General features: G+C 36.9%; 2 protein-coding genes across 3 annotated transcripts in view; both read left to right on the top strand.

Moving 5' to 3' along the window:
- Window positions 1-8,393, top strand: part of LOC127423507 (zinc finger MIZ domain-containing protein 1-like) — a 62,700-nt gene extending 54,307 nt beyond the window's left edge. For both annotated transcript variants that reach the window (XM_051667876.1, XM_051667875.1), the window contains 4 exons: window positions 3-232; window positions 2,019-2,176; window positions 4,731-4,919; window positions 5,067-8,393. In XM_051667876.1, coding sequence (XP_051523836.1) covers window positions 3-232; window positions 2,019-2,176; window positions 4,731-4,919; window positions 5,067-5,174 — 685 coding nt within the window. In that variant the 3' untranslated portion in view covers window positions 5,175-8,393. The remainder of the gene's footprint in view (window positions 1-2; window positions 233-2,018; window positions 2,177-4,730; window positions 4,920-5,066) is intronic.
- A 1,128-nt stretch (window positions 8,394-9,521) lies between these two features.
- On the top strand, window positions 9,522-12,241 carry LOC127423562 (peptidyl-prolyl cis-trans isomerase A-like). Its single transcript, XM_051667987.1, has 6 exons — window positions 9,522-9,750; window positions 10,233-10,263; window positions 10,341-10,429; window positions 10,871-10,967; window positions 11,428-11,503; window positions 11,594-12,241. Exons 1-6 carry the CDS (start codon window positions 9,601-9,603, stop codon window positions 11,727-11,729), a joined length of 579 nt encoding a protein of 192 aa, XP_051523947.1. The 5' UTR covers window positions 9,522-9,600; the 3' UTR covers window positions 11,730-12,241.
- Window positions 12,242-25,217: the final 12,976 nt, after the last annotated feature.

Genomic DNA, 25,217 nt, shown 5'->3' with positions numbered 1-25,217 from the left:
AGTTCAGAGTTTGAGGAGGTGACGATCGACCCGTCCTGCAGCTGGAGACCCGTGCCGGTAAAACCTGAGCTGCACATAAAGGAGGATCCAGACTGGCCGACGTCCAAGCGCTTCAGAACCACCAGTCCCAGTCAGATGATTCTGCCCAATGTCTTGGACATGATTGCTCAGCTGGGACCTGGAGCCTCTCCGTACCGCAACCAGAACCCAAACCATCAGAACAACAGCACAGGTATTGACCACTAATGCTATGTAGCTGTTTGACATACAGTGCATTCAGAAAGTATTTAGACCCCTTAATTTTTTTCACATTTTGTTATGTTGCAGCTAAAATGCTTTAATTATATATGTTTTTCACATCAATCTACACTCCATACCCCATAATGACAAAGCAAAAACCAGATTTTTGATAACTTTGCAAATTTATTAAAAAGAAAAAACTGAAATATCACATTGACATAAGTATTCAGACCCTTAACTCAGAACTTAGTTGAAGCACCTTTGGCAGCGATTACAGCAGGCCAAGCTTTGCACACCTGGATTTGGGGATTTTCTGCCATTCTTCTCTGCAGATCCTCTCAAGCTCTGTCAGGTTGGTTGGGGACCCTCGGTGGACAGCCATTTTCAGGTCTCTCCAAAGATGTTCGATTTTGTTCAAGTCCGGGCTCTGGCTGGGCCACTCAAGGACATTCACAGAGTTGTCCCTAAGCCATTCTTGCGTTGTCTTGGCTGTGTGCTTAGGGTCATTGTCCTGTTGGAAGGTGAACCTTCAGCCCAGTCTGAGGTCCTGAGCGCTCTGGACCAGGTTTTCATTAAGGATATCTCTGCATTTTGCTGTGTTCAGCTTTCCTTCAACCCTGACCAGTCCCCCAGTCCCTACCGCTGAAAAACACGCCCACAGTATGATGCTACCACCACCATGCTTCACCGTTAGGATGGTATTGCACAGGTGATGAGTGGTGCCTGGTTTCCTCCAGACATGACGCTTGGAATTGAGGCCAGACAGTTCGATCTTCATTTCATCAGACCAGAGAATCTTGTTTCTCACAGTCTGAGAGTCCTTTAGGAGCTTTTTTATGTGTCTTGCACTGAGGAGAGGCTTCCGTCTGGCCACTCTGCCATAAAGCCCAGATCGGTGGAGTGTTGCAGTGATGGTTGTACTTCTGCAAGTTTCTCCCATCTCCACACATGATCTCTGGAGCTCAACCAGAGTGACCATCGGGTTCTTGGTCACCTCTCTTACCAAGGCCCTTCTCCCCCGATTGCTCAGTTTGGCCGGGCGGCCAGCTCTAGGTAGAGTCCTGGTTGTTCCAAACTTCTTCCATTTAAGAATTATGGAGGCCACTGTGCTCTTGGGAAGCTTCAATGCAGCCAAATTTTTTGTAGCCTTCCCCAGATCTGTGCTTCCACACAATCCTGTCTCTGAGCTCTGCAGGCAGTTCCTTTGACCTCACAGCTTGATTTTTGCTCTGATATGCATTTTCAGCTGTGATAGTGTGTGCCTTTCCAAATTATGTCCAATCAACTGAATTTGCCAAAGGTGGACTCCAATCAAAGTGTAGAAACATCTCAAAGATTATCCAGAGAAATGGGATGCACATGAGATTAATTTCAAGTGCCATAGCAAAGGGTCTGAATACTTTCTGAATGCACTGTATAAAGCAGCTCAAACGGAACAATGCTTACACTCCAGGAAGTCAAATAACCAATGGATTAACATTAAATTGAGATTGAGAACTTACACATCGAAAAATTTACATGTAGTTTTAACACCTATCAATTTGCATGTTGCACGCCAAATGTCTTGTATAACTGCTCAAATTTGGCTTATATAAATATATATTGTTATTTGCACAGTGCTAAACAGTATGTGTATGCATGTTGTTTATAAAATGCATACAGTTCATTTATTATCTGTTATGTATATTTATACGTGTGTGTGTGTGTGTGTGTGTGTGTGTGTGTGTGTGTATAAGTTACATTTATATCTAATGTAACATCTGTGATTGGTATCCCAGGCAACAGTTACCCAAGCCACAGTAACTTTGGTGACTATCCCCATGGCAACCCTGCAGCATCATCAGTAAATGAGTTCATGCAGGGTAACCCGCTCTCCCACCCACCGACAGACCTGCCCACCTCTGAGAGCATGCTGGCACACACGCTACATAACATGGTGAGTCAGGTGCCCGTTTATACATGGTGTTAAGATGTGTGTGGGTGATTCGTTTGATTTGGGACAACACTAAAGACACCTGTAAGCGGGATCAAAACGCTTTGAGGTTTGTCCACTGCATGGACCACAAAACACATGTGATGACATTGGGCTCCTAATGTAAACCCTGTCTGTTCAAACAGCAGCGAGGCAATGCCTACTCACCTGTCAATCAACCGATGTGCTTAACACATAGGCACTGACCGATTTCAGTTTTGTTTTTGTAATAAAAATGGTTTCCTCAATCTGAGTTGTACAAGAATTTGTGACTTTTCCAAGACTTGCAATCTGAACATACAAAAAAAAGTTGGACTTTATTTGTTAAGTCTAAGTAGCCGAAAAAAGCGTCACCTTTGCTGTTCACGGTCAAAATTGACCGACCACAGATAATGAATGGGACAGACCTTAAAACAGAGTTTTTCTTTTTAGATTTTTCAAATAAAATCAATAAATCAGCTACAATGCTAGACTTAAATTCAAAGAAATGAAGAGGTGGGACTATAAAACATCCTGAATGCAAAACATATACACACACACACAAATGAACTGGTGAGACTATAACACAGAGCACATTTTTTAAATTTGTCAAATAAAATCAGTAAATCAGCCACAATGCAGAACACACACACATACACACACAGAGATCAAAGAATAAAATACAAAGTCTGAGTCTGAATTTTGATATTTAAGATAAATTGTTGGTAACAAAATGCTTATTCTGTCTTCTCTTTGTAACACCATGGTCAGGTTTGATCGTAAGCAAACAGTAATGTCGCATTATTGCAAAAACAAACACTTCAAAACAATTTTTAAAAATTCTAAATTTTGACAAATAATAGTTTAAAGATTTGTCTAAGTATAAATCCAAATAAAAAAATCTAAAATTAAGTTACAATAGGCAATCAGACCACACAGTTTCTGCATCTATCTGCTGGTTATTATTGTTATGACATGATTTTAAAGTCATGTAATTGTTCTTATTTCCACCAAATATCAGCAATTTGCCCCAATACATTCTCATATCTTTTTAATGTTTCAACTTCTTAAAGTATGTTTTTACTAAAGTGGTTAACATTAATGTGCTTATTTGCATATGCTAATGAATTATGTAAATTATACATTTACAGGTAAATAAGATCTAAATTAGGGCTGTCAATCGGTTAGAAATTTTAATCGAATTAATTACATGACATGCCGATTAATTAATCGTAATTATCATTATCATTATTGCTGAGAAAGGCCCCCAAATAAAGATAATTAATATAAATAATGCATAATAATTCAAATATTTATAAATATAATATGTAGGGCCTATAATAACATATACAGTAATACGGATTGAAATTCTGTATGAAATAAATTGCATTATTGTAGCAGATGAATAAAGCATTGATTAGACAACACAGAAAGTGGCTTAAAAACTCAATATATTGTTTGTTTTATTTATTAAAATCCGTACTTTTACGGAATTTGCGTACACGCCAGGGGCTTGATTAATTGCGTACATTTTTTTAACGCGTTATTTGTTATATAATTAATCACACTAAATTAACGCATTAATTGACAGCCCTAATTAAATAGCATGAAATCCCAAAAGCAGTGCATCATTTTATTGCTATTACTTCAGGGAAGAAGAAATGTTATACATTCTTTAACAATAAAATAGTCAAAAATGGCCTAGGAGGGTTAAACAAGTGTTTAAACATTAAAAAATCAAATGCATATACATGCAAAAGAACTTCACGGATTTTCTTCAGTGTGTCTAATATCAACATGCAGTGACACAGATGAGAAGCACACACATCTGAAGTTCAGTTAATACAGGTACACCGCTAAAATAACCAAAACTTCTGCTCTAAATGTCATGTTTGCGCTTAGATTAAATGCAAATGGTACACTTTTTTTTCTGTCATCATGCAGTTATACACTGATGTAATGATTGATGTATGTCATCATGAAAAGAGACCCTCTCCTCGATATCCAAACACTAGTGATGCATTTAAGTGGCCAGGTGCAAACGGGGATGTCTCAGTTATCCATTTGTGATCAGATCACCCAAAGCGCATCTTAATAATACCCAGTGTATACAGGGCCAGAGAGTTCCTAGAGATGCCCTAGACGTCACACAGCAATGCACTAAACACTACTCAGAACACCCTGGCAACCGCCCAGAATACCCTAGTAGTACGTTTTGGATGAGAGAAAAAAATTTTATTCAGAAAATGTAATTTAAAAATATATATATATTTTTTTTAATCTATACTGTTTTTTATAGATGGGGTTATAAATTCCTATCTATTATTTTACATACTTTGGATGAAATCAGGCACTGAAACGTCACTTCCGTCAGCTGTTAAACGCAGAGTGCTTCTGTGTAATAAAAAGCCATTAGTGATCCATTTGGGACAATGCTACACTTTAAAAATTCATACACTAAATGGCTTAGTGTATAGTGTAAGCGCACAGTGCATAGTGCGTCATTTAAGACACGGCTTTTGTTTTCTCTTCTTCACAGATGCCTCATCCAGTCAACCCAGATCAATGCCACAATCCCCTGCAGCATCACAGCGGCCCGCCCCTCCCCTGCAGACCGCCGCCTAGCCGGCAGGACTCTGCCCCCAGCGGCCACATGCACCCAGAAATGACCTTTAACCCCTCGGCCAGCCTGGAGTGTAGCTCGGACATTCCCGAGGCCTCTTTAGATGTGAGTTGATATCGAAATAAAAAATACTGTCATCATTTACTCACCCTCATGTTGTTCCAAACCAGTATGACTTTCTTTGTTCCAAGTATCAGCAATGTTGTTGTCTATTCTTCAGTTGATTATTTCATTGGTGTTTCTCCTCCGCAGCTGCTGCCTGACCTGATGAATCCAGATGATCTTCTGTCGTATCTTGATCCTCCAGATCTTCCCAGCAGCGCCAACGACGATCTGCTGTCTCTCTTTGAGAATAACTGAGAAAGGCTGTTGACCCTGAGGTCAAACTGTCCATTAGCAGCTCCTTTATACTTGACAAAGACAAATGCACTTACCATTATCTTCTTCCTGTACAGACGAGAGATTTCTAAACCAGCGTGGGGAGACGCCGTCCAGGCCGCACTGCTCAAATGAACTTCTGCAGCAAAATTATGTCTGTTTTTGTTTTTTTACCACAAATTGTTTAAAACTAGTAAATGTGTGGTTGCGTGTGTGGATTTTGTTCTGAAACACAGACAAACAAACGTCCGCTATGATACTTCGTGCAACTCCATGTTATTGTTTCAGCTGAAGTCTCAGTTTTGGGTTGTTTATATTTTGTTGTTGTTGTTTTTTTTCCACTAAAACCTGCAGTACAGTTTTGTCCTTAAAGGGACAGTTCACCCAAAAATGAAAATTCTCTCATCATTTACTCACCCTCATGGCATCATAGATGTGTATGACTTTATTTCTTCTGCAGAACTCAAATGAAGAATTTTAGTCCTTACAATGCAAGTGAATGGTGGCCAGAACTTTGAAGCTCCAAAAAGCACATAAAGACAGCATATCATATCCATAACTCCAGTGGTTTAATCCATGTCTTCTGAAGCGATATGATAGGTGTGGGTGAGAAACAGTCCTTTTTGACTATAAACCTTCACTTTTACTTTCACATTCTGAAAGTGAAAGTGAAAATAGAGATTTATAGTAAAAAAAAGGATTGAAATATTGATTAATGTTGTGATGGGAGCATTTGAAACTCTGCCTCATGAAGACCTTTACAGATCTTTTGTTGTGAATCAGTGTTTCAGAGTGTGTATCAAACTGGCAAAGTCGCGTGATTTCAGAAAACGAGGCTTCGTTTTGTCATATGGTTTCAAAACGATCCGAAATGTTTCGCGATTTGATGCTAGGGAGTGTGGACCCCACAGTGAACTCCTGAATCTGTTTCAAATATATGGTTGAAACTGATCTTAAGTCAGTTTAGCAATAACTTCAAATTCAAATAGCTGGTTTGAATTTAACCCTTTAAGCTCGGTTGGGCTCGCTGAGAAAAATAAATTGTCAATATATTAATAACTACAGTCTTGGCCAACACAAAATAGGTATCGATTGAATGCTTAGAAGCTCTACTTACCAGTGCATGTATGCATTATGACCAAAACTGAACAAGTGCTTTGAAATTTGCAGACAAATCAGAAGTGTTTCGTTTTTATAATTTATTTTAAAAAATTGCACTGTAAATATATTATTGTAATCGGTAAAAAATTCAAACTGATCAAATAGCCATGTGTCATATGTTGTTGGAAAGCTTTCAAAGAGTAGAATACAACCAACCTGTTTGTTTTACTCACAGATAAAAATATAGTGAGTAATAGCTAAGTATATGTCTTTGACAATTATGTTGGTGTTGCTTCTATGCCGCATTTTCATTTATAACTTCACAAAACATAAACGGAACATAAAATATAACATATCATTATTTAGAGGAGGCGATTATCTTTCAAATGAGCCCACACACAAGGTAATCAGATGTATAGATCATTAGATAATCCACATGAAGCACAATGTTACATATGGCCACCAGGAGATGGCGCCAAATACACGACACAGACTCAATGATGACTCAAATGACACAGAATGAAACTCATTCTGTGAAATCTCATTACTAAAATCATGTCTGCATGCTATGCAAATCTTTAGTCATTGTTGTGTTTGCATGTGTAATTACTACTTATGTACAGTTATTATGTTTTATTTGTTTGGAGACATTTTTGGACACTATGATAAATAATTTTTGTAATGCTGTAACTTTTGATTGCTTTGTCGTATCAACACAACATTTTTCTCAGTTACAGTTAACATGATTGGGAACAAAACAAAAGCAGTTTTTCAGAGCTACCTTATTTACACCCAGAGATATATAATGTAATGTAAAATCAGAAAGAAAGATTTTTCAGCAGTTTCTTAGGCTGAGTGTCTCAGAATGTGTCATAATCTATATCATTAAAACAATTTGAAAAGTTTTCTGTACAATGAGACCAAACACCTTTAATTTTGGGTATGCCACTGAAACAGGAAATCTTTAAAAACACCTTCAGAGCTTAAAGGGTTCATTTGATAGTTATGCCTTTCATTATGTTCTCAAAAATGAAAATATATGCATTAAAAAAATGTATGTAGCATTGTCATAGTTACCACTTTTCTGTCTTCCGATTGCATTTATGCATCTGTGACCAGCAGATGTCCTCAGCGTGCGGTGTTTCGAGCGCTCCAAAACAGTGAACCATTTTGCGAAGCAAGCGGATCAATTGATTCGAAGTTTTGGAAAACTTTGTTTCTCCCATCACTACTTTTATGATACATTTATGGTGTTTTTTTGTTTGCTTTTTTGTCCTTTTTGGAGCTTGACAGACACCTCAATGAATTGATGTTGTATGGAAAATAGTACCATAAGCGCTACAATTTGGAATACATGAGGGTGAAGAAATAATGTCAGAAGTTTCATTTTTCTTAACCTATATGTTCTCAAACTGTTTGTCAAAACGTTGCAGGCTTTCGTCTTACGTCTAGTACACTACATCTGATGCAGTTGTGTTTTTTGATCTCATGTAAATGTATCTGTGAATAATTTTGCACGGTTCCACGTTATGATTTTTCATCCATTTTTCTTCACCACTGTATGTCCATGAATATTCATTATGTGTGAGAGAGAGCATGAAAGAGACCATCTGTTCGGAATGCAATCATAGCATACTGCGTACTGAACACTGCACAGTGTATACTGTATATTGCACACTGTTTTTTGTTTTTTATATGTGAAACAGTATGTACAGAGAAACTTTTGAAACAGTAGTGTGCTACTGTTGTCCATTTGTCACCTTGGAAATAAATATGGCTATTCACATTATTATTTCTGTGTAAATGTGCATAGTATACATACTTGATACAACAAAAAAATGAGTAGTATGGTAGTATGCTGTTCCGAACATAGTCTCTGTGTGTACATCTTCATGTGTGTGTCACTATGCTTTCACATACAGACTGAGCAATACATTTGGTTGAGCACTCCAAATATACATTTCATCTCAGAAAACCAATAATGTATAGAGCTATCAAAGGATTTATGTTAATATGAGAGTTACTGTCAATTTGTACACGTAAATATAGCATTGTGTGAAATAAATCTTTAAGGGAGCTTTTGTATAAGCTTTAATTGGTCCAGAATTTTTGGTCCATGTTTTGTTCTGGTAAATAATTTGTACTTCCATGCAACATCCTATGGCTAAAAATAAAATGTTACACTATGTAGCAAATAAATAAATAAAAAAAGCTATACACATGCAAATAATTTTATAAATGACTTTGAATATGTGACAGAAGTCTTCCCTTTTTTATGAAAAAGAAGAATCATTTTAATCTGATTCTAAACCATTTTTATCACTAAAATCACTACAAACAATGAACGAGATAACTTGAGATCTTCTCTTCATTAAGTTAATTGTATAGGTCGACTTATAAGTCATGGCTGTTGTTATGACACTGTGCAAACATGAAATAAAGTATTTCATTGTGGGGTTTTTTCTTACATAATCAATGCTCATTCTGTACAGACCAAACTTAAGTCAAATTTGTCTCTAATCACCCGCTAAACACCCTTTTGACATATTTATTTTGTAAGATCAATTACTAATCTAGTGAGTGAGTTCATGATCTTTTAAAGAAAGTAATTTGCTAACGTGGGAAGTTTAAGAAACTTGAAGTCTGCATGGAATGACAGAGAATGATTGTATGTGGGTGAATCTCACGAAACCTGTCAAGAACGTGTCCAGGTCATATTTCACCCCAAAATAAACTGAAAAATATTAAACAAAAAATTACAGTAAAAATGAAGCATATATATATATATATATATATATATATATATATATATATATATATATATATATATATATATATATTTTTTTTTTTTTTTTTTTTTTTTTTCATGAGAATCACAAAAGTTTTTTGTGAGATTTGCCCATTTGTAATTAATAATGTATTTTTTATTTAATTTAATTTTACTACTATTCATAGGATTCACAGACTTAACAAAACGTTTATTATTATTAATATTATTATTATTATTATTATTATTATTACATTTATTAATTCACCATGGTTGTTTTTGCTGGTCATTATTTTTAGATTTATATATTATTCTTAATTGTATTTATTTATTTAAATAAATAATTTATTTTTTGATATTCACAGCTATTGTCAAAATGACATGTCAGTTACACATTTGTTTTCAGTTTTCACGAGTGTTCAAAAATGAACATGTGACTGACACACATTCTGAAACGCTTCCGTGTGCGCGTTCAGCTCTTCCTGTGAGTCTGTTCAGTTGCGCGCGCGGCAGCTGTTGTAGTCGGTAACCGGAACAAACATGTTAATCATCAGTAACCGGGTCAAATTATGTTCGCTGGCGTTTACCGCGGCGCGCATGTACGCCACCGGAGCTCAAGCCAACACCAACCCGGTGGTGTTCTTCGACATCGCGGCGGATAACGAGCCGCTCGGCAGGGTCACCTTCGAGGTGAGTGTGAGCCACTTGATGAATCCTACTACGCTGAAGGTTTGGCTCATGAATATTAATGACGTTCGCCTATGTGGTTTATCTGATTGGCTGATTTATACGCTAGACGCTAGACAGCTGGCGAATGAACGAATCCTACTGGGGCTAATGAATATTAATTAGGCTCTGTGATTAGACGCTCTACCAAAGGCAACACGGACTAATTAATATTCATTATATCAGCCTTTTCCGTAGTAGTAAACTAATGACCTGTAAATAATGACTATAGCTGTTTGAATGAGCCCAAAATACTTACATTTATAAGACTTTAGTGCATAAAGTGTTTCTGAAACATTTTAAATATTGTTTATAAAAAGTTTGAAAAATGATTTAAGTTTGAGTTAAATTATTTGCATGTTGGTTTTTATGTGTAATTATTTGCATTGTAGTTATTTAAAGAGTTTTCATGAGTTTATCACCTTCATTCTCTTTCTGAACTTCAGCTGAATGCAGATGTTGTGCCCAAAACAGCAGGTAAGAGCACTTGAGGACAGTACACACTCATAATTTCTGTCATACAGGTGTAATATTTAATCTTTGTTTTTCTGTAGAGAATTTCAGAGCGCTTTGCACAGGTGAACATGGATTTGGATACAAAGGCTCCATCTTCCACAGAGTGATTCCACAGTTCATGTGTCAGGTAACACCATCTGATCATTTCTGTACAGGAGCATGATTAGACTTGCATTTATAATCTTTTTAATAATGCTGAGATTAAGATCTAGGTTTGGCAATGGGTTGAAACTCTTTCTGCAGAATTACACGGGTGTTGATCAAATAATACGACTGACTAATAGTTTAAAGAAACTCCTGACATTTCAAGTAGTGTCGTTTATGCCTGCAAATATTTCAGTTATGTTTTGTATTTATGACATTAAGTTTATTTGTTACATTTATATAGTATATATTGCCCATATGCACAAAAAATGTGTCATTTTAATAAATGAAAACCATTTATAATTGACCTTTGTGTGTGAGAAAGCACAACAGTATTTTTACATTTTCTTTAAGGGTAATAACCCTTAAATTCCTGGTACTGATGAAATTAATATGAGTTATTAAAAGCATTATTGATGTGCAGGGAGGAGATTTTACAAACCACAACGGAACTGGAGGAAAATCCATCTATGGAGCGAGATTTCCTGACGAGAACTTTAGACTGAAACACACAGGACCAGGTGAAGCACACCTGTTCACTCTTAATGTGTATTTGCTTTGGCTCAGTTGATGCTGCTGTGAAAGTTTTCATTCGTCCTTGTCATGTTGAATGTGAGTTCATTCATCAGTTCTCTGTAGGAACTTATGACCGCCACTAGATGGTGCTATAACAACTGTTAAATGAGAGTCTGACAATGCCGTTTAATAGTATGGAAGCCCTGAACCGCAAGGTGGAAAAAAATATTTGACTTGAATTTTATTTTAGGTGTCCAAGTGCCTTCCTGAGCCTATGTCCTACAAAAAAAGCAACAAAAAATTTTTTTGCATCTTGAGAAAAAAATTTCAGGAAAAAAAACCATTTGAGCAACTCCACAAAAATGTCAAACATACCATGGAAAAATGGTGATTTCAGTCTTATTTCAATTCATCATGCAGCCTTGATGGGTATTATTATGTTTTTGTTTTTGTGTTTATTTGAAGGTATTCTCTCTATGGCTAACGCTGGACCCAACACAAACGGATCCCAGTTCTTCATATGCACTGTTAAAACGGAGTGGTACATTAACACATTCTTGTTTTGTGTGCATTTGAGAGATGTTGAGAATAGAAGAATCTGATATTGACCGTTTGTGTTGTTGTTTTTCAGGTTGGATGGACGGCACGTGGTGTTCGGCAGCATTAAAGAAGGGTTGGATGTGGTGAGGAAGGTTGAAGCTTTGGGTTCTCGATCTGGTAGAACCGCCAAGAGAATCAGCATCACCAACTGCGGAGAACTCAAGTAGAGAGTTGAGAGAACAAGTCGAGTCATTTCATACGCTGAAACTGTTGCTGAAGATTTACAGACTACTGAGTGTTCGAAAGAGCCAAAAGCTCCATAATGTGAAATTAACTCACTTTTGGGTTAAAGGGAAAAGGTCACACACAAATGAAAATAATGTACTCACCCTCATGTTGTTCCAAACCCATATACTGTTAGCACAAAGGAGAATTGTTGAAGAACTTTTCCATTCAGCGATGGCTTTATTTCAGAAATGCGTTTCCCAATTTTCCTTTTGTTTTGCATGGAAAAATAACAGGTTTGCATTGACATGAGGGTGAGTAAATAATGATTGACTTGATATTTTTGAATGAACTATTCTTATAAAAAAGATCCACTGTGAAAATGTCATATAAAAACGTCCTTCTTGGGCAATAATGCATGTTGGGATTTAAATCGTAATTTGTTTTGTTATGCATGAGAGGTTACGTTTTTATCGCACAAGTTTAAAGTAATAAAGATAAGAGCAGTAAGCAATGCTGTCTTAGTAGTTTATTTGTGTTTATAAGCATAAAACACACATTTTTATATTCCACAGGTATATTGACATTTTTTAGTGTGGCTTAAATTTCCAAAACATTTCAGGGCCTTCAGTAGATTAGCTATTAAAACATCTTTCACAAAACACAGGTACATAGACTTTGCACACAATATATAAGTAAATGTCACATTGTTTTATTCTGTTGTGATTTCACTGTTATTGCTCATGTCATATTTCCCTAAATACACAAACATATTATTCTGAGTGGTAGAAACGATCATAATATATTCTTTGACGACTCACAACATTGTAACAGATGAAAAGTATGGAGGATGAAACCTGCAAAAATAATACATAAATCACATATTTGTGCATAAAAACATAAATAATTAAATGTGCAAGGAGATATAGAAATAAATAAAGTTCATTAATAAATAAATGCACCCATCACTGCAAAAATCATATAATAAAAGTGTAAGTAAATGGTTGGGGAAATGCAAAATTGAAAGTTGATTTTTAATTAAATATTTCTATATTTCTTTAATCATTAATTTATTTCTGTGTGTAGTTCCTCATTTGACTGTGATGCCTGAACAGCTGTTGACATCCTCTCATTAGCATGTGCGAAGGAAAGTACAGTGCTGTGAAAAAGTATCTGCCCCCCTTCCTGATTTCTTCTATTTTTCATACTAAATTGTTTAGATCTTCAAACGAGATATAACATAAAACAAAGGCAACCAGAGTAAACACAAAATACAGTTCTCAAATATATATATATATATATATATATATATATATATATTGTTTTTATTGAAGCAAAAAATATTATCCAACACCTATATCAGCCATGTGAAAAACTAACTGCCCCCTTAAACTTAATAGCTGGTTGTGTCACCTTTATCAGCAACAACTGCAGCCAAATGCTTCTGATAACTGGAGATCCGTCTTTCACAACACTGTGCTGGAATTCTGGCCCGTTCTTCTTTCCAGAACTGCTTTAGTTCAGTCACATTGGAGGGTTTCCGAGCATGAACTGCCCGTTTATGGTCCTGCCACAGCATCTCAATCGTGATCAAGTCAGGACTTTGACTACGCCACTCCAGAACTTTAATTTTGCTCCTTTTGAGCCATTCAGAGGTGGATTTACTCCTATGCGCTGGATCATTGTCTTGCTGCATAATCCAGTTGCGCTTGAGCTTCAACTCACGGACTGATGACCGGACGTTCTCCTTTAGGATTTTCTGGTAGAGAGCAGAATTCATGTTTCCCTCAATTATTGCAAGTCACCCTGAAGCAGCAAAGCATCCCCACACCATCGCACTACCACCATCATGCTTGACCGTAGGTATGATGTTCATTTTGTGGAATTCTGTGTTTGATTTACGCCAGATGTAACGGGACCCCTGTCTTCCAAACAGTTCCACTTTCGACAGTCCACAGAACATTCTCCCAAAAGGTTTGAGGATCATCAAGGTGTGTTTTGGCAAAATTCAGACGAGCCTTAATGTTCTTCTGGGTTAGCAGTGGTTTTCACCTCGCCACTCTTCCATGGATGGCATTTTTGTCCAGTGTCTTTCTGATAGTGGAGTCATGAACAGTGACCTTTATTGATGCGAGAGACGCCTGCAGTTCCTTGGATGTTGTCCTTGGCTTTTTTGTGACTTCCTGTATGAGTCGTCACTGTGCTCTTGGAGGAATTTTGGAAGGGTGGCCACTTCTGGGAGGGTTCACTACTGTGTCAAGTTTTCTCCATTTGGAGATAATGGCTCTCACTGTGGTTCTTTGGAGTCCCAGCCTTTGAAATAGCTTTGTAACCCTTCCCAGACTGATATATATCAATCAAACTTTTCCTCATCATTTCTGGAATTTCTTTTTACCTTGGCATCGTGTGTTACAGGATGAGCCCTTTTAGCCAACTTCATGCTGCTGAAAAAGTTCGATTTAGGTGTTGATTTGATTGAACAGTGCTGGCATTAATCAGGTCTGGGTGTGTCTAGTTCAGCTGAACCCCATTATCAATGAAGTTTCAATAAATAACATCATCATTTAAAAACTGTATTTTGTGTTTACTCAGATTGCCTTTGTTTTATGTTAGATTTTGTTTGAATATTTGAAACAATTTAGTATGAGATACACACAAAAAGAGAAGAAATCAGGATGGGGGCACATACTTTTTCACAGCACTGTACATACAGAAATAAATGAATGATTAAAGAAATATACTGTAGAAATTTAGAATTAAAATCAACTTTCAATTTAGCATTTGCTTTAAAATTTTTGTATTTCCCCAACCATTTATTGATATGTTGTATTATTTGATCATTAATGGGTGCATTTATTTATGCACAAATATGTAGTATAAATATAGTGGATAAATAATGTGTTTATTTATATATATGAATTTTAAATAATTTACTTTGGTTTGAGCAGATTAAGTCATTACAAAGAAATGTTCATTTTTGTCCGTCTCCAAAAAAAAAGCCAGCTCCCTAATGACATCATCCTCCAGGAAGTGACATCATTTTGGAGGGAAGACAACAGCACAAACATCAGTATGTATGATGCTGCGTGCCATTCAACTCGGATGTGGGATATTCCTACTTGATATCTCCGACCATAAAAGCATTCCATTGCCAAGTGCTCGGAAATATAAATGAAAGGAAACAAAACTGCAACGCTCCCGTTAGCTTAGCAGGTGTTCGACTGTAACCAGAGACGTCTCCTAACAACACAATTGATAAACTGCAATGCTAGCATTTGAACTACAGGTGTACGATTACCAAAAGAGAGTAGAATTTACCATGTTTTATACACGTTTCTGCAGGCGTTTGTTAGACAAGTTTTAATATCATGTAATGTAGGAAGTCTGACGTATTTATCAATATTATTTAATAAAAGTAAATGTTTTATCACTTACTTTGTAGTTACCCGACATGTTTGTGTGACATCACGGACTTGCATCTCGGAGAAATCAGAGTTGAAATTTTCCACACGAGTTTCCAGGTTGTTATTCCGACTTCAAGTGCCGTTCCATTGCACATTTCCTACTAGGAAGTTGGAAAATCCAACTTTCCGAGTTGAATGGAACGCAGCATTAGCAATGGCATTCTGTGATGTTTTCGGGTACTGTTTAGGTTGTCTTGCTCCCGGTTTCCCCCCACAAGTCCAAAAACGTGCAAGTTAAATGAATTGGAGACTCTAAATTGCCCCGTAGGTGTGAGTGAGCGTCCTTCAACCACTGGGGTTGGCGTCAGGAAGGGCATCCGGCATAAAACCTGTGCCAAATATGTGGATCACAGATGGTCCGCTGTGGTGACCCCTAACTATCATGCAAGACTATGGGACCAGTATTCCAGACGTTTAAAAGCAAAAATGTGAAGCTCATATTTTAAAGCATGCACATGAATTATTCGGTTAAACCTTGTTTATTATTTGAGCTGTAAAATGGCACGAAAATTGCACTTGGAATTAGTGCTCTCACAAAAATTGAATACGATGGTCGTACCGCATAGCACTGCATGCAAGTATGAAAATAGAACATAGTATTGTGGCTATACAGTACTTTCAAATCTGTTTTTTGCATTGTTGCATATACTTCCATTGTCAATGTGTTACTGTGACCATTTTGCTTATATTTAAAAATTAAGTGATGAGTCGAAACTATTTCTGTGGTAACCAACATTATGCCACATATGCTGTTCATAGAGCTTAACTTGCATTGAACCTAGAACACTGTAATGATTCCACGAGGTGATTTTAGCACCAGTTACAAGGTGGATGAGGGTGGATAAGGGCGTATGCTGGGGGTCAGAGGTCACTGAACTCGTCTGCTGTAGTACCCGAGCACTTTACACTTCTGCTGAGGACGTTCTTTACTCTGGTCAGAAACGTCCAGACCATCAGGTTTCTCCAGAGGCCGCTGTCAATTTAGACAAAATACAGTACTTAATGAATGCATATGACTAATGAAAACATTTTGATCATTTTAGAATCAAAAAAGCAGCCATGACCTGCATATGTCATCTTAAAGTCCACTTAAAATTTTAGTCAAGGTCTTTTGCATCAAAATTAGCGCGTTTGGAGGCTTCACGCTACTCTCCGCAGCATCCACGCACAACTCACCACACGCCCCACCGAGCGCGAGAACCACATTATAGCGACCACGAGGAGGTTACCCCATGTGACTCTACCCTCCCTAGCAACCGGGCCAATTTGGTTGCTTAGGAGACCTGGCTGGAGTCACTCAGCACGCCCTCGATTCGATCTCGTGACTCCAGGGGTGATAGTCAACGTCAATACTCGCTGAGATACCCAGGCCCACAAAATTTAGTTTTCAGTGTCCAGTTTTCACCCTCTCTCTGACACAAATCGTTAAGGCTTCTACGCAAATCTTCCTTCACATTTGAAATGTGCAGCTGCACTCATTCAGCAGAAGGAGAGATTTTCTGTGAATAATCACCTAAATTTCAATTTGTTCCTCACACAGTGCTATTGTATGACTTCAGAAGACTTGGGATATAATGCACAAGTCATGGGGACTACTTTTATGGTGTGTGTTTTGTTTTGTTTTTGGTCATTTTTGGAGCTTAACAGACGTGAGTTGTCATCGTATGGAAAAAATTACGTGAAGATTCTTCAAAAATTCTCTGTTTGTGTTGTAAACGGTGAAGTCTGAGGTAAATGTGAGGTTAATTTTATTGTGGGCTGGACAAATCTTTAACTTCCTACAAATACAACAACGTTCACTGCAAGATCTACAACAGAAAAACAGTTTTCATTTCTCTAGATAAAGCCGTAGTTTTAGTGCAAGAGTTAATAACAAACATATGCTCTCCAGCTCTCCAGTTTCGAACTGTTTAGATGTTCTAATTCAGCTCATTTTGTGCAGAGGCTTCAGTAAAACAACTCCAGAACCCTTCATCCAATCTCACTCAAGAGCCCTTTTAAATATGCAAGGCCATTAGCTGTAATGTCTTTGTGTTTATTTGGATGAGACAACACAAAAAATGTACATCCTTAGAAGCCTCTTCTCCAACTGTCTGTTTATAAGGGTAAACGTTAATGTGACATTTGATGCTCTCTTGCCACTTGTTTGCCCATGGCTTTCCACTCATTCATTTTCTCTTGCATTTTGCACAACACTTCTTACCCTGATACAGGGTCAGACCTTCACCTTTAGGGTGAGCCTGTAATTGTAATTGTATGTTTTAGTTTCTCAATATAATTTGACTTGTTTGTAGCATTGAATACAAGCAGCATTGTGTCCGAACCAGAAGTTTCCAGCGCCAAGCAATTAGTACGATAGTTTTGCATTTCCTCACTTTATCCATCCCTTACCCCCTATATTATTATTATGTTTTACTAAAAATGTCATGGTTAAAATATGGTTACTGTAGTAAACCCAAGGTTCATTTTCACAAGGGATGGATGAAGCTATTATGAGGGAACCCCAAATAATTGTGAGGGAACACAAATCGTATTGTGAGCCAACGAAAACTATTGTGAAGGAATGCAAAACTTACTGTGAGAGAACAGAAAACTTATTAGCGAATGCAAATTTATTGTGAGGGAACGCAAAACTTGAGAGGGAGAACACAAAATATATTTTGAGGCAACGTAAAACTTATTGTGAGGCAATGAAAACGTACTGTGAGGGAACACAAAACTTATTAATAGGGAACACAAAATATTGTGAAGGAACACAAACTTATTGCGAGGCAACATAAAACTTATTGTGAGAGAACATAAAACTTATTGTGAGAGAACACAAAAATTATTGTGAGGGAACACAAAACTTATTGTGAGGGAACACAAAACTTATTGTGAGAGAACATAAAACTTATTGTGAGAGAACACTAAATGTATTGTGAGGAAACAAAACGTATTGTGAGGAAACATAAAACTTATTGTGAGACAACACAAAACGTATTGATAGGGAACAAAACTTATTGTGAGACAACACAAAACTTATTGTGAGAGAACATAAAACGTATTGTGAGGGAACATAAAACGTATTGTGAGGGAACATAAAACTTATTGTGAGGGAACATAAAACTTATTGTGAGGGAACACAAAACTTATTGTGAGGGAACATAAAACGTATTGTGAGGGAACATAAAACTTATTGTGAGGGAACATAAAACGTATTGTGAGGGAACATAAAACTTATTGTGAGGGAACATAAAACTTATTGTGAGAGAACATAAAACTTGTTGTGAGGGAACACAAATCTTATTGTGAGAGAACATAAAACTTATTGTGAGGGAACATAAAACGTATTGTGAGGGAACATAAAACTTATTGTGAGGGAACACAAAACTTATTGTGAGGGAACATAAAACGTATTGTGAGGGAACATAAAACTTATTGTGAGGGAACACAAAACTTATTGTGAGGGAACATAAAACGTATTGTGAGGGAACATAAAACTTATTGTGAGGGAACACAAAACTTATTGTGAGAGAACACAAAACGTATTGTGAGGGAACATAAAACTTATTATGGGGGAACACAAAAATTATTGTGAGGGAACGCAAAATATACTGATAGGGAACACAAAACTTATTGTGAGGGAACATAAAACTTATTGTGAATGAACACAAAACGTATTGATAGGGAACATAAAACTTATTGTGAGGGAACATAAAACGTATTGTGAGGGAACACAAAACTTATTGTGAGAGAACATAAAACTTATTGTGAGAGAACATAAAACATATTGTGAGGGAACATAAAACTTATTGATAGGGAACACAAATCTTATTGTGAGGGAACATAAAACATATTGTGAGAGAACATAAAACTTGTTGTGAGGGAACACAAATCTTATTGTGAGAGAACATAAAACTTATTGTGAGGGAACATAAAACGTATTGTGAGGGAACATAAAACTTATTGTGAGGGAACACAAAACTTATTGTGAGAGAACATAAAACTTATTGTGAGGGAACACAAAACTTATTGTGAGGGAACATAAAACTTATTGTGAGGGAACATAAAACTTATTGTGAGGGAACACAAAAATTATTGTGAGAGAACACAAAACGTATTGTGAGGGAACATAAAACTTAGTATGAGGGAACACAAAAATTATTGTGAGGGAACGCAAAATGTACTGATAGGGAACACAAAACGTATTGATAGGGAACACAAAACTTATTGTGAGGGAACATAAAACTTATTGTGAGGGAACACAAAACTTATTGTGAGGGAACATAAAACGTATTGTGAGGGAACATAAAACTTATTGTGAGGGAACACAAAACTTATTGTGAGGGAACATAAAACGTATTGTGAGGGAACATAAAACTTATTGTGAGGGAACACAAAACTTATTGTGAGAGAACACAAAACGTATTGTGAGGGAACATAAAACTTATTATGGGGGAACACAAAAATTATTGTGAGGGAACGCAAAATATACTGATAGGGAACACAAAACTTATTGTGAGGGAACATAAAACTTATTGTGAATGAACACAAAACGTATTGATAGGGAACATAAAACTTATTGTGAGGGAACATAAAACGTATTGTGAGGGAACACAAAACTTATTGTGAGAGAACATAAAACATATTGTGAGGGAACATAAAACTTATTGATAGGGAACACAAATCTTATTGTGAGGGAACATAAAACATATTGTGAGAGAACATAAAACTTGTTGTGAGGGAACACAAATCTTATTGTGAGAGAACATAAAACTTATTGTGAGGGAACACAAAACTTATTGTGAGAGAACATAAAACTTATTGTGAGGGAACACAAAACTTATTGTGAGAGAACATAAAACTTATTGTGAGGGAACACAAAACTTATTGTGAGGGAACATAAAACTTATTGTGAGGGAACATAAAACTTATTGTGAGGGAACACAAAACTTATTGTGAGAGAACACAAAACGTATTGTGAGGGAACATAAAACTTAGTATGAGGGAACACAAAAATTATTGTGAGGGAACGCAAAATGTACTGATAGGGAACACAAAACGTATTGATAGGGAACACAAAACTTATTGTGAGGGAACATAAAACTTATTGTGAGGGAACACAAAACTTATTGTGAGGGAACATAAAACGTATTGTGAGGGAACATAAAACTTATTGTGAGGGAACACAAAACTTATTGTGAGAGAACATAAAACTTATTGTGAGGGAACACAAAACTTATTGTGAGGGAACATAAAACTTATTGTGAGGGAACATAAAACTTATTGTGAGGGAACACAAAAATTATTGTGAGAGAACACAAAACGTATTGTGAGGGAACATAAAACTTAGTATGAGGGAACACAAAAATTATTGTGAGGGAACGCAAAATGTACTGATAGGGAACACAAAACGTATTGATAGGGAACACAAAACTTATTGTGAGGGAACATAAAACTTATTGTGAGGGAACACAAAACTTATTGTGAGGGAACATAAAACGTATTGTGAGGGAACATAAAACTTATTGTGAGAGAACACAAAACGTATTGTGAGAGAACATAAAACGTATTGTGAGGGAACATAAAACTTATTGTGAGGGAACACAAAACGTATTGTGAGAGAACATAAAACTTATTATGAGGGAACACAAAAATTATTGTGAGAGAACACAAAACTTATTGTGAGAGAACATAAAACTTATTATGAGGGAACACAAAAATTATTGTGAGAGAACACAAAACTTATTGTGAGAGAACACAAAAATTATTGTGAGGGAACGCAAAATGTACTGATAGGGAACACAAAACGTATTGATAGGGAACACAAAACTTATTGTGAGGGAACATAAAACTTATTGTGAGGGAACATAAAACTTATTGTGAGGGAACACAAAACTTATTGTGAGGGAACATAAAACGTATTGTGAGGGAACATAAAACTTATTGTGAGAGAACACAAAACGTATTGTGAGAGAACATAAAACGTATTGTGAGGGAACATAAAACTTATTGTGAGGGAACACAAAACGTATTGTGAGAGAACATAAAACTTATTATGAGGGAACACAAAAATTATTGTGAGAGAACACAAAACTTATTGTGAGAGAACATAAAACGTATTGTGAGGGAACATAAAACTTATTGTGAGGGAACATAAAACTTATTGTGAGGGAACACAAAACGTATTGTGAGAGAACATAAAACTTATTATGAGGGAACACAAAAATTATTGTGAGAGAACACAAAACTTATTGTGAGAGAACACAAAAATTATTGTGAGGGAACATAAAACGTATTGTGAGGGAACATAAAACTTATTGTGAGGGAACACAAAACTTATTGTGAGGGAACACAAAACGTATTGTGAGGGAACATAAAACTTATTGTGAGAGAACACAAAACGTATTGTGAGAGAACACAAAACGTATTGTGAGAGAACATAAAACGTATTGTGAGGGAACATAAAACTTATTGTGAGGGAACACAAAACGTATTGTGAGAGAACATAAAACTTATTATGAGGGAACACAAAAATTATTGTGAGAGAACACAAAACTTATTGTGAGAGAACACAAAAATTATTGTGAGGGAACATAAAACGTATTGTGAGGGAACATAAAACTTATTGTGAGGGAACACAAAACTTATTGTGAGGGAACACAAAACGTATTGTGAGGGAACATAAAACTTATTGTGAGAGAACACAAAACGTATTGTGAGAGAACATAAAACGTATTGTGAGGGAACATAAAACTTATTGTGAGGGAACATAAAACTTATTGTGAGGGAACATAAAACTTATTGTGAGGGAACACAAAACTTATTGTGAGAGAACATAAAACTTATTGTGAGGGAACATAAAACTTATTGTGAGGGAACACAAAACTTATTGTGAGGGAACATAAAACTTATTGTGAGGGAACACAAAACTTATTGTGAGAGAACATAAAACTTATTGTGAGGGAACATAAAACTTATTGTGAGGGAACACGAAACTTATTGTGAGAGAACATAAAACTTATTGTGAGGGAACACAAAACTTATTGTGAGGGAACATAAAACTTATTGTGAGGGAACACAAAACGTATTGTGAGAGAACATAAAACGTATTGTGAGGGAACATAAAACTTATTGTGAGGGAACACAAAACTTATTGTGAGAGAACATAAAACTTATTGTGAGGGAACATAAAACTTATTGTGAGGGAACACAAAACTTATTGTGAGGGAACATAAAACGTATTGTGAGGGAACATAAAACTTATTATGGGGGAACACAAAAGTTATTGTGAGGGAACGCAAAATGTACTGATAGGGAACACAAAACTTATTGTGAGGGAACATAAAACTTATTGTGAGGGAACACAAAACTTGTTATGAGAGAACATAAAACGTATTGTGAGGGAACATAAAACGTATTGCGAGGGAACACAAAATTTATTGTGAGGGAACCTAAAACTTATTTTGAGGGAACACAAAACTTATTGCAAAGGAACGCAAACTTATGGCGAGGGAACACAAAACATATTGTGAGGGAAGTATTCTATAAAAGATTAATTGAAATCACTGAAAGCGACATGACCGCTCCCATTATAATTAATAAATCTGTCTACACTAGTAGTATGTGATGTCGGAAATGCGGTAGCAATCCAGTATTATTCTTTTGATGAACTCACAGCACAATACATGGAGTGAACTTTTTATCTGACCTGTTACTTGTCTGAGGTAAAGGCACTTCGATGCTCCGGGGCAAATTCAAAACGACATTTTTTTGCTTTCTTGAAGGGCACTGTTGAGGGAGGGGACGCCACTCGAAAGCTCTTTCAAAATGAAAGTGTGAAAATGAATCTTTTCGTGAAGGACCCTTACACAAGACTGTTAGCCAAGGGTACATTCATACAGTAATGCTATGTTTCCTTCAGAGTACCCACTTCAAGGGCTCTGCACTTCGGAGTGAGTATAGGGCATAAGGAGGATCACTTACGATTGGAATCCGCCCCTGATCACATGCTCTTAATGGCACCTCCGTTTAATTTAGTTTAATACCCCCGCGATTTACAAATAATAACAAATTATTACTATTATTGTGAGATTATGATGATATTTGAATATTGTTTTATTTAACTATTTTAATTTAATTATGAAAATGTCTTCCCTTTTTCTGGACGACCAAAAGGGCTTGCACCCCTGCTGCCCCCGTTCTGTGCACGTCAGTGCTTTCTGCAACTCTTCTGTGCTTCAACACTAAAAAACTGTGCCTTGTTTTTAGTTTTCTAAAAACTTTCTTAGCACCATTAATATGCAGATATTAAAGGAAATTATTACAAATAACCAATGACTTCAACACAATCCAGGGTAAAAATCTGAAATGTATTGACAGACATAAAAAATTGAATAAACATTCAATAAACCATTCGATTTACCAGTCTAACGTTACATTAATTTCTTACCGTACAGTTGAGTGGAGACATCTTTGTTTCTCTTCAGTTGTAGCCAATAAACAGAAAACATCTTTGGTTAAACTTACACATCATATTTTGTTCGATTTTATTTTATGAGTCAAATCTGTATCAAATTATTATTATTATTATTATTATTATTTTTTTTTTTCCTTTTCTCCCCAATTTGGAATGCCCAATTCCCAATGCGTTCTAATTTCTCGTGGTGGCGTAGTGACTGGCGGAGGACGAATCTCAGTTGCCTCCGCATCTGAGACCGTCAATCTGCGCATCTTATCACGTGGCTTGTTGAGCACGTTACCGCGGAGACGTAGCACATGTGGAGGCTTCATGCTATTCTCTGCGGCATCCATACACAACTCACCACATGCCCCACCGAGAGCGAACCACATTATAGCGACCACAAGGAGGTTACCCCATGTGACTCTACCCTCCCTAGCAACAGGGCTAATTTGGTTGCTTAGGAGACCTGGTAGGAGTCACTCAGCAGGTGGTAGTCCGCGTCAATACTCGCTGAGCTACCCAGGCCCCCTGTATCAAATTATTAACATTTAGCCTATAGCTGACCTCACATCTATAAGTGATTATTTACTGAGGAAAGCGATAGAAAACATGTCAGACAGTGAGTCTGTCCCTGAATGACCGATAATTTTAATTGTGCAAGAGCGCGAATTTCTGTGGCTAAATGAAGAGCATGCAGATCAAATGTGCGTTCATATACAGTATAGCTATCAGACAGCGACTACAGTAATTAGATATTCTAGAGCTACTTCCTGACAGCAACGGCTCAAATGTGAGTATTGCCACCTTGTGGACCAGCTAATTTGTGCTAATTCCAGGAGCATGCGGATCCTGCGCGTTTAAAGATGCACAGTTACAAAAATGTGTCTGTGTGCGTTCAGTGCTCGCATACTTTGCTGATGACAAAATTTGCATCACGCGTCCTGTACGTCCACGTCTGACCGAGCCCGACTGAACATGCAGGTTCCACAGTTTGGGATGGAGATGCCAGATTGTGCCTTGCGCCTGAGAGAGGAGATCTCTCCTCAGACACGAATTGTCAATTGAAGTCACGATCCACTTTACTGAGGCCAGAGCCAGCAGTAGTGCGGTCTTAATGGAGAGCATGCACAAATCAACAGAGTCCAAAGGCTTGTAGGGGGGCCCTGCGAGCGCTTTTAGGACCAATGTTAGGTCCCAAGTCGGGACTGTAGCCGGCCATGGTGGATTTAATCATCTTGCTCCTCTAAAGAACTTTATGATTAAATCATGTTTGCCTATAGTGGTGCCGGCTTCAGGTGAATGATATGCATATATAATCACCACATAAACTTTGAGCATTGATGGAGTGAGTCCTGCGTCTAATCGCTCTTGAAGAAATTTGAGGATTTTATGTATGGGGCAGTTTACTGGGTCTTTGCCATGTGTAAGACACCAATCAGTGAACACATGCCATTTGAGCATGTAGAGGCATCTCTTGGATGGCGCTCTGGCCTGTAAAATGGTGTTCATGACTGAATGCATCAGTTCTGACATGTTTAGCGTGCTCCGTTCAGGGGCCACACATGCAGGTTCTACAGTTT

This window comes from Myxocyprinus asiaticus, chromosome 32 (assembly GCF_019703515.2).
Source record: "Myxocyprinus asiaticus isolate MX2 ecotype Aquarium Trade chromosome 32, UBuf_Myxa_2, whole genome shotgun sequence".
Taxonomy (NCBI): Eukaryota; Metazoa; Chordata; class Actinopteri; order Cypriniformes; family Catostomidae; genus Myxocyprinus; species Myxocyprinus asiaticus.
Note: the sequence above shows the minus strand (reverse complement) of the source record. Positions and strands in the feature narration are given on the sequence as shown.

Excerpts from the sequence above, each read along its gene's own strand:
- LOC127423562 (XM_051667987.1), top strand. The coding sequence starts at position 9,601 with ATGTTAATCATCAGTAACCGGGTCAAATTATGTTCGCTGGCGTTTACC. Across the intron at positions 10,430-10,870 it reads TTCCACAGTTCATGTGTCAG|GGAGGAGATTTTACAAACCA; the intron begins GTAACACCATCT and ends ATTGATGTGCAG. Across the intron at positions 11,504-11,593 it reads TGCACTGTTAAAACGGAGTG|GTTGGATGGACGGCACGTGG; the intron begins GTACATTAACAC and ends GTTGTTTTTCAG.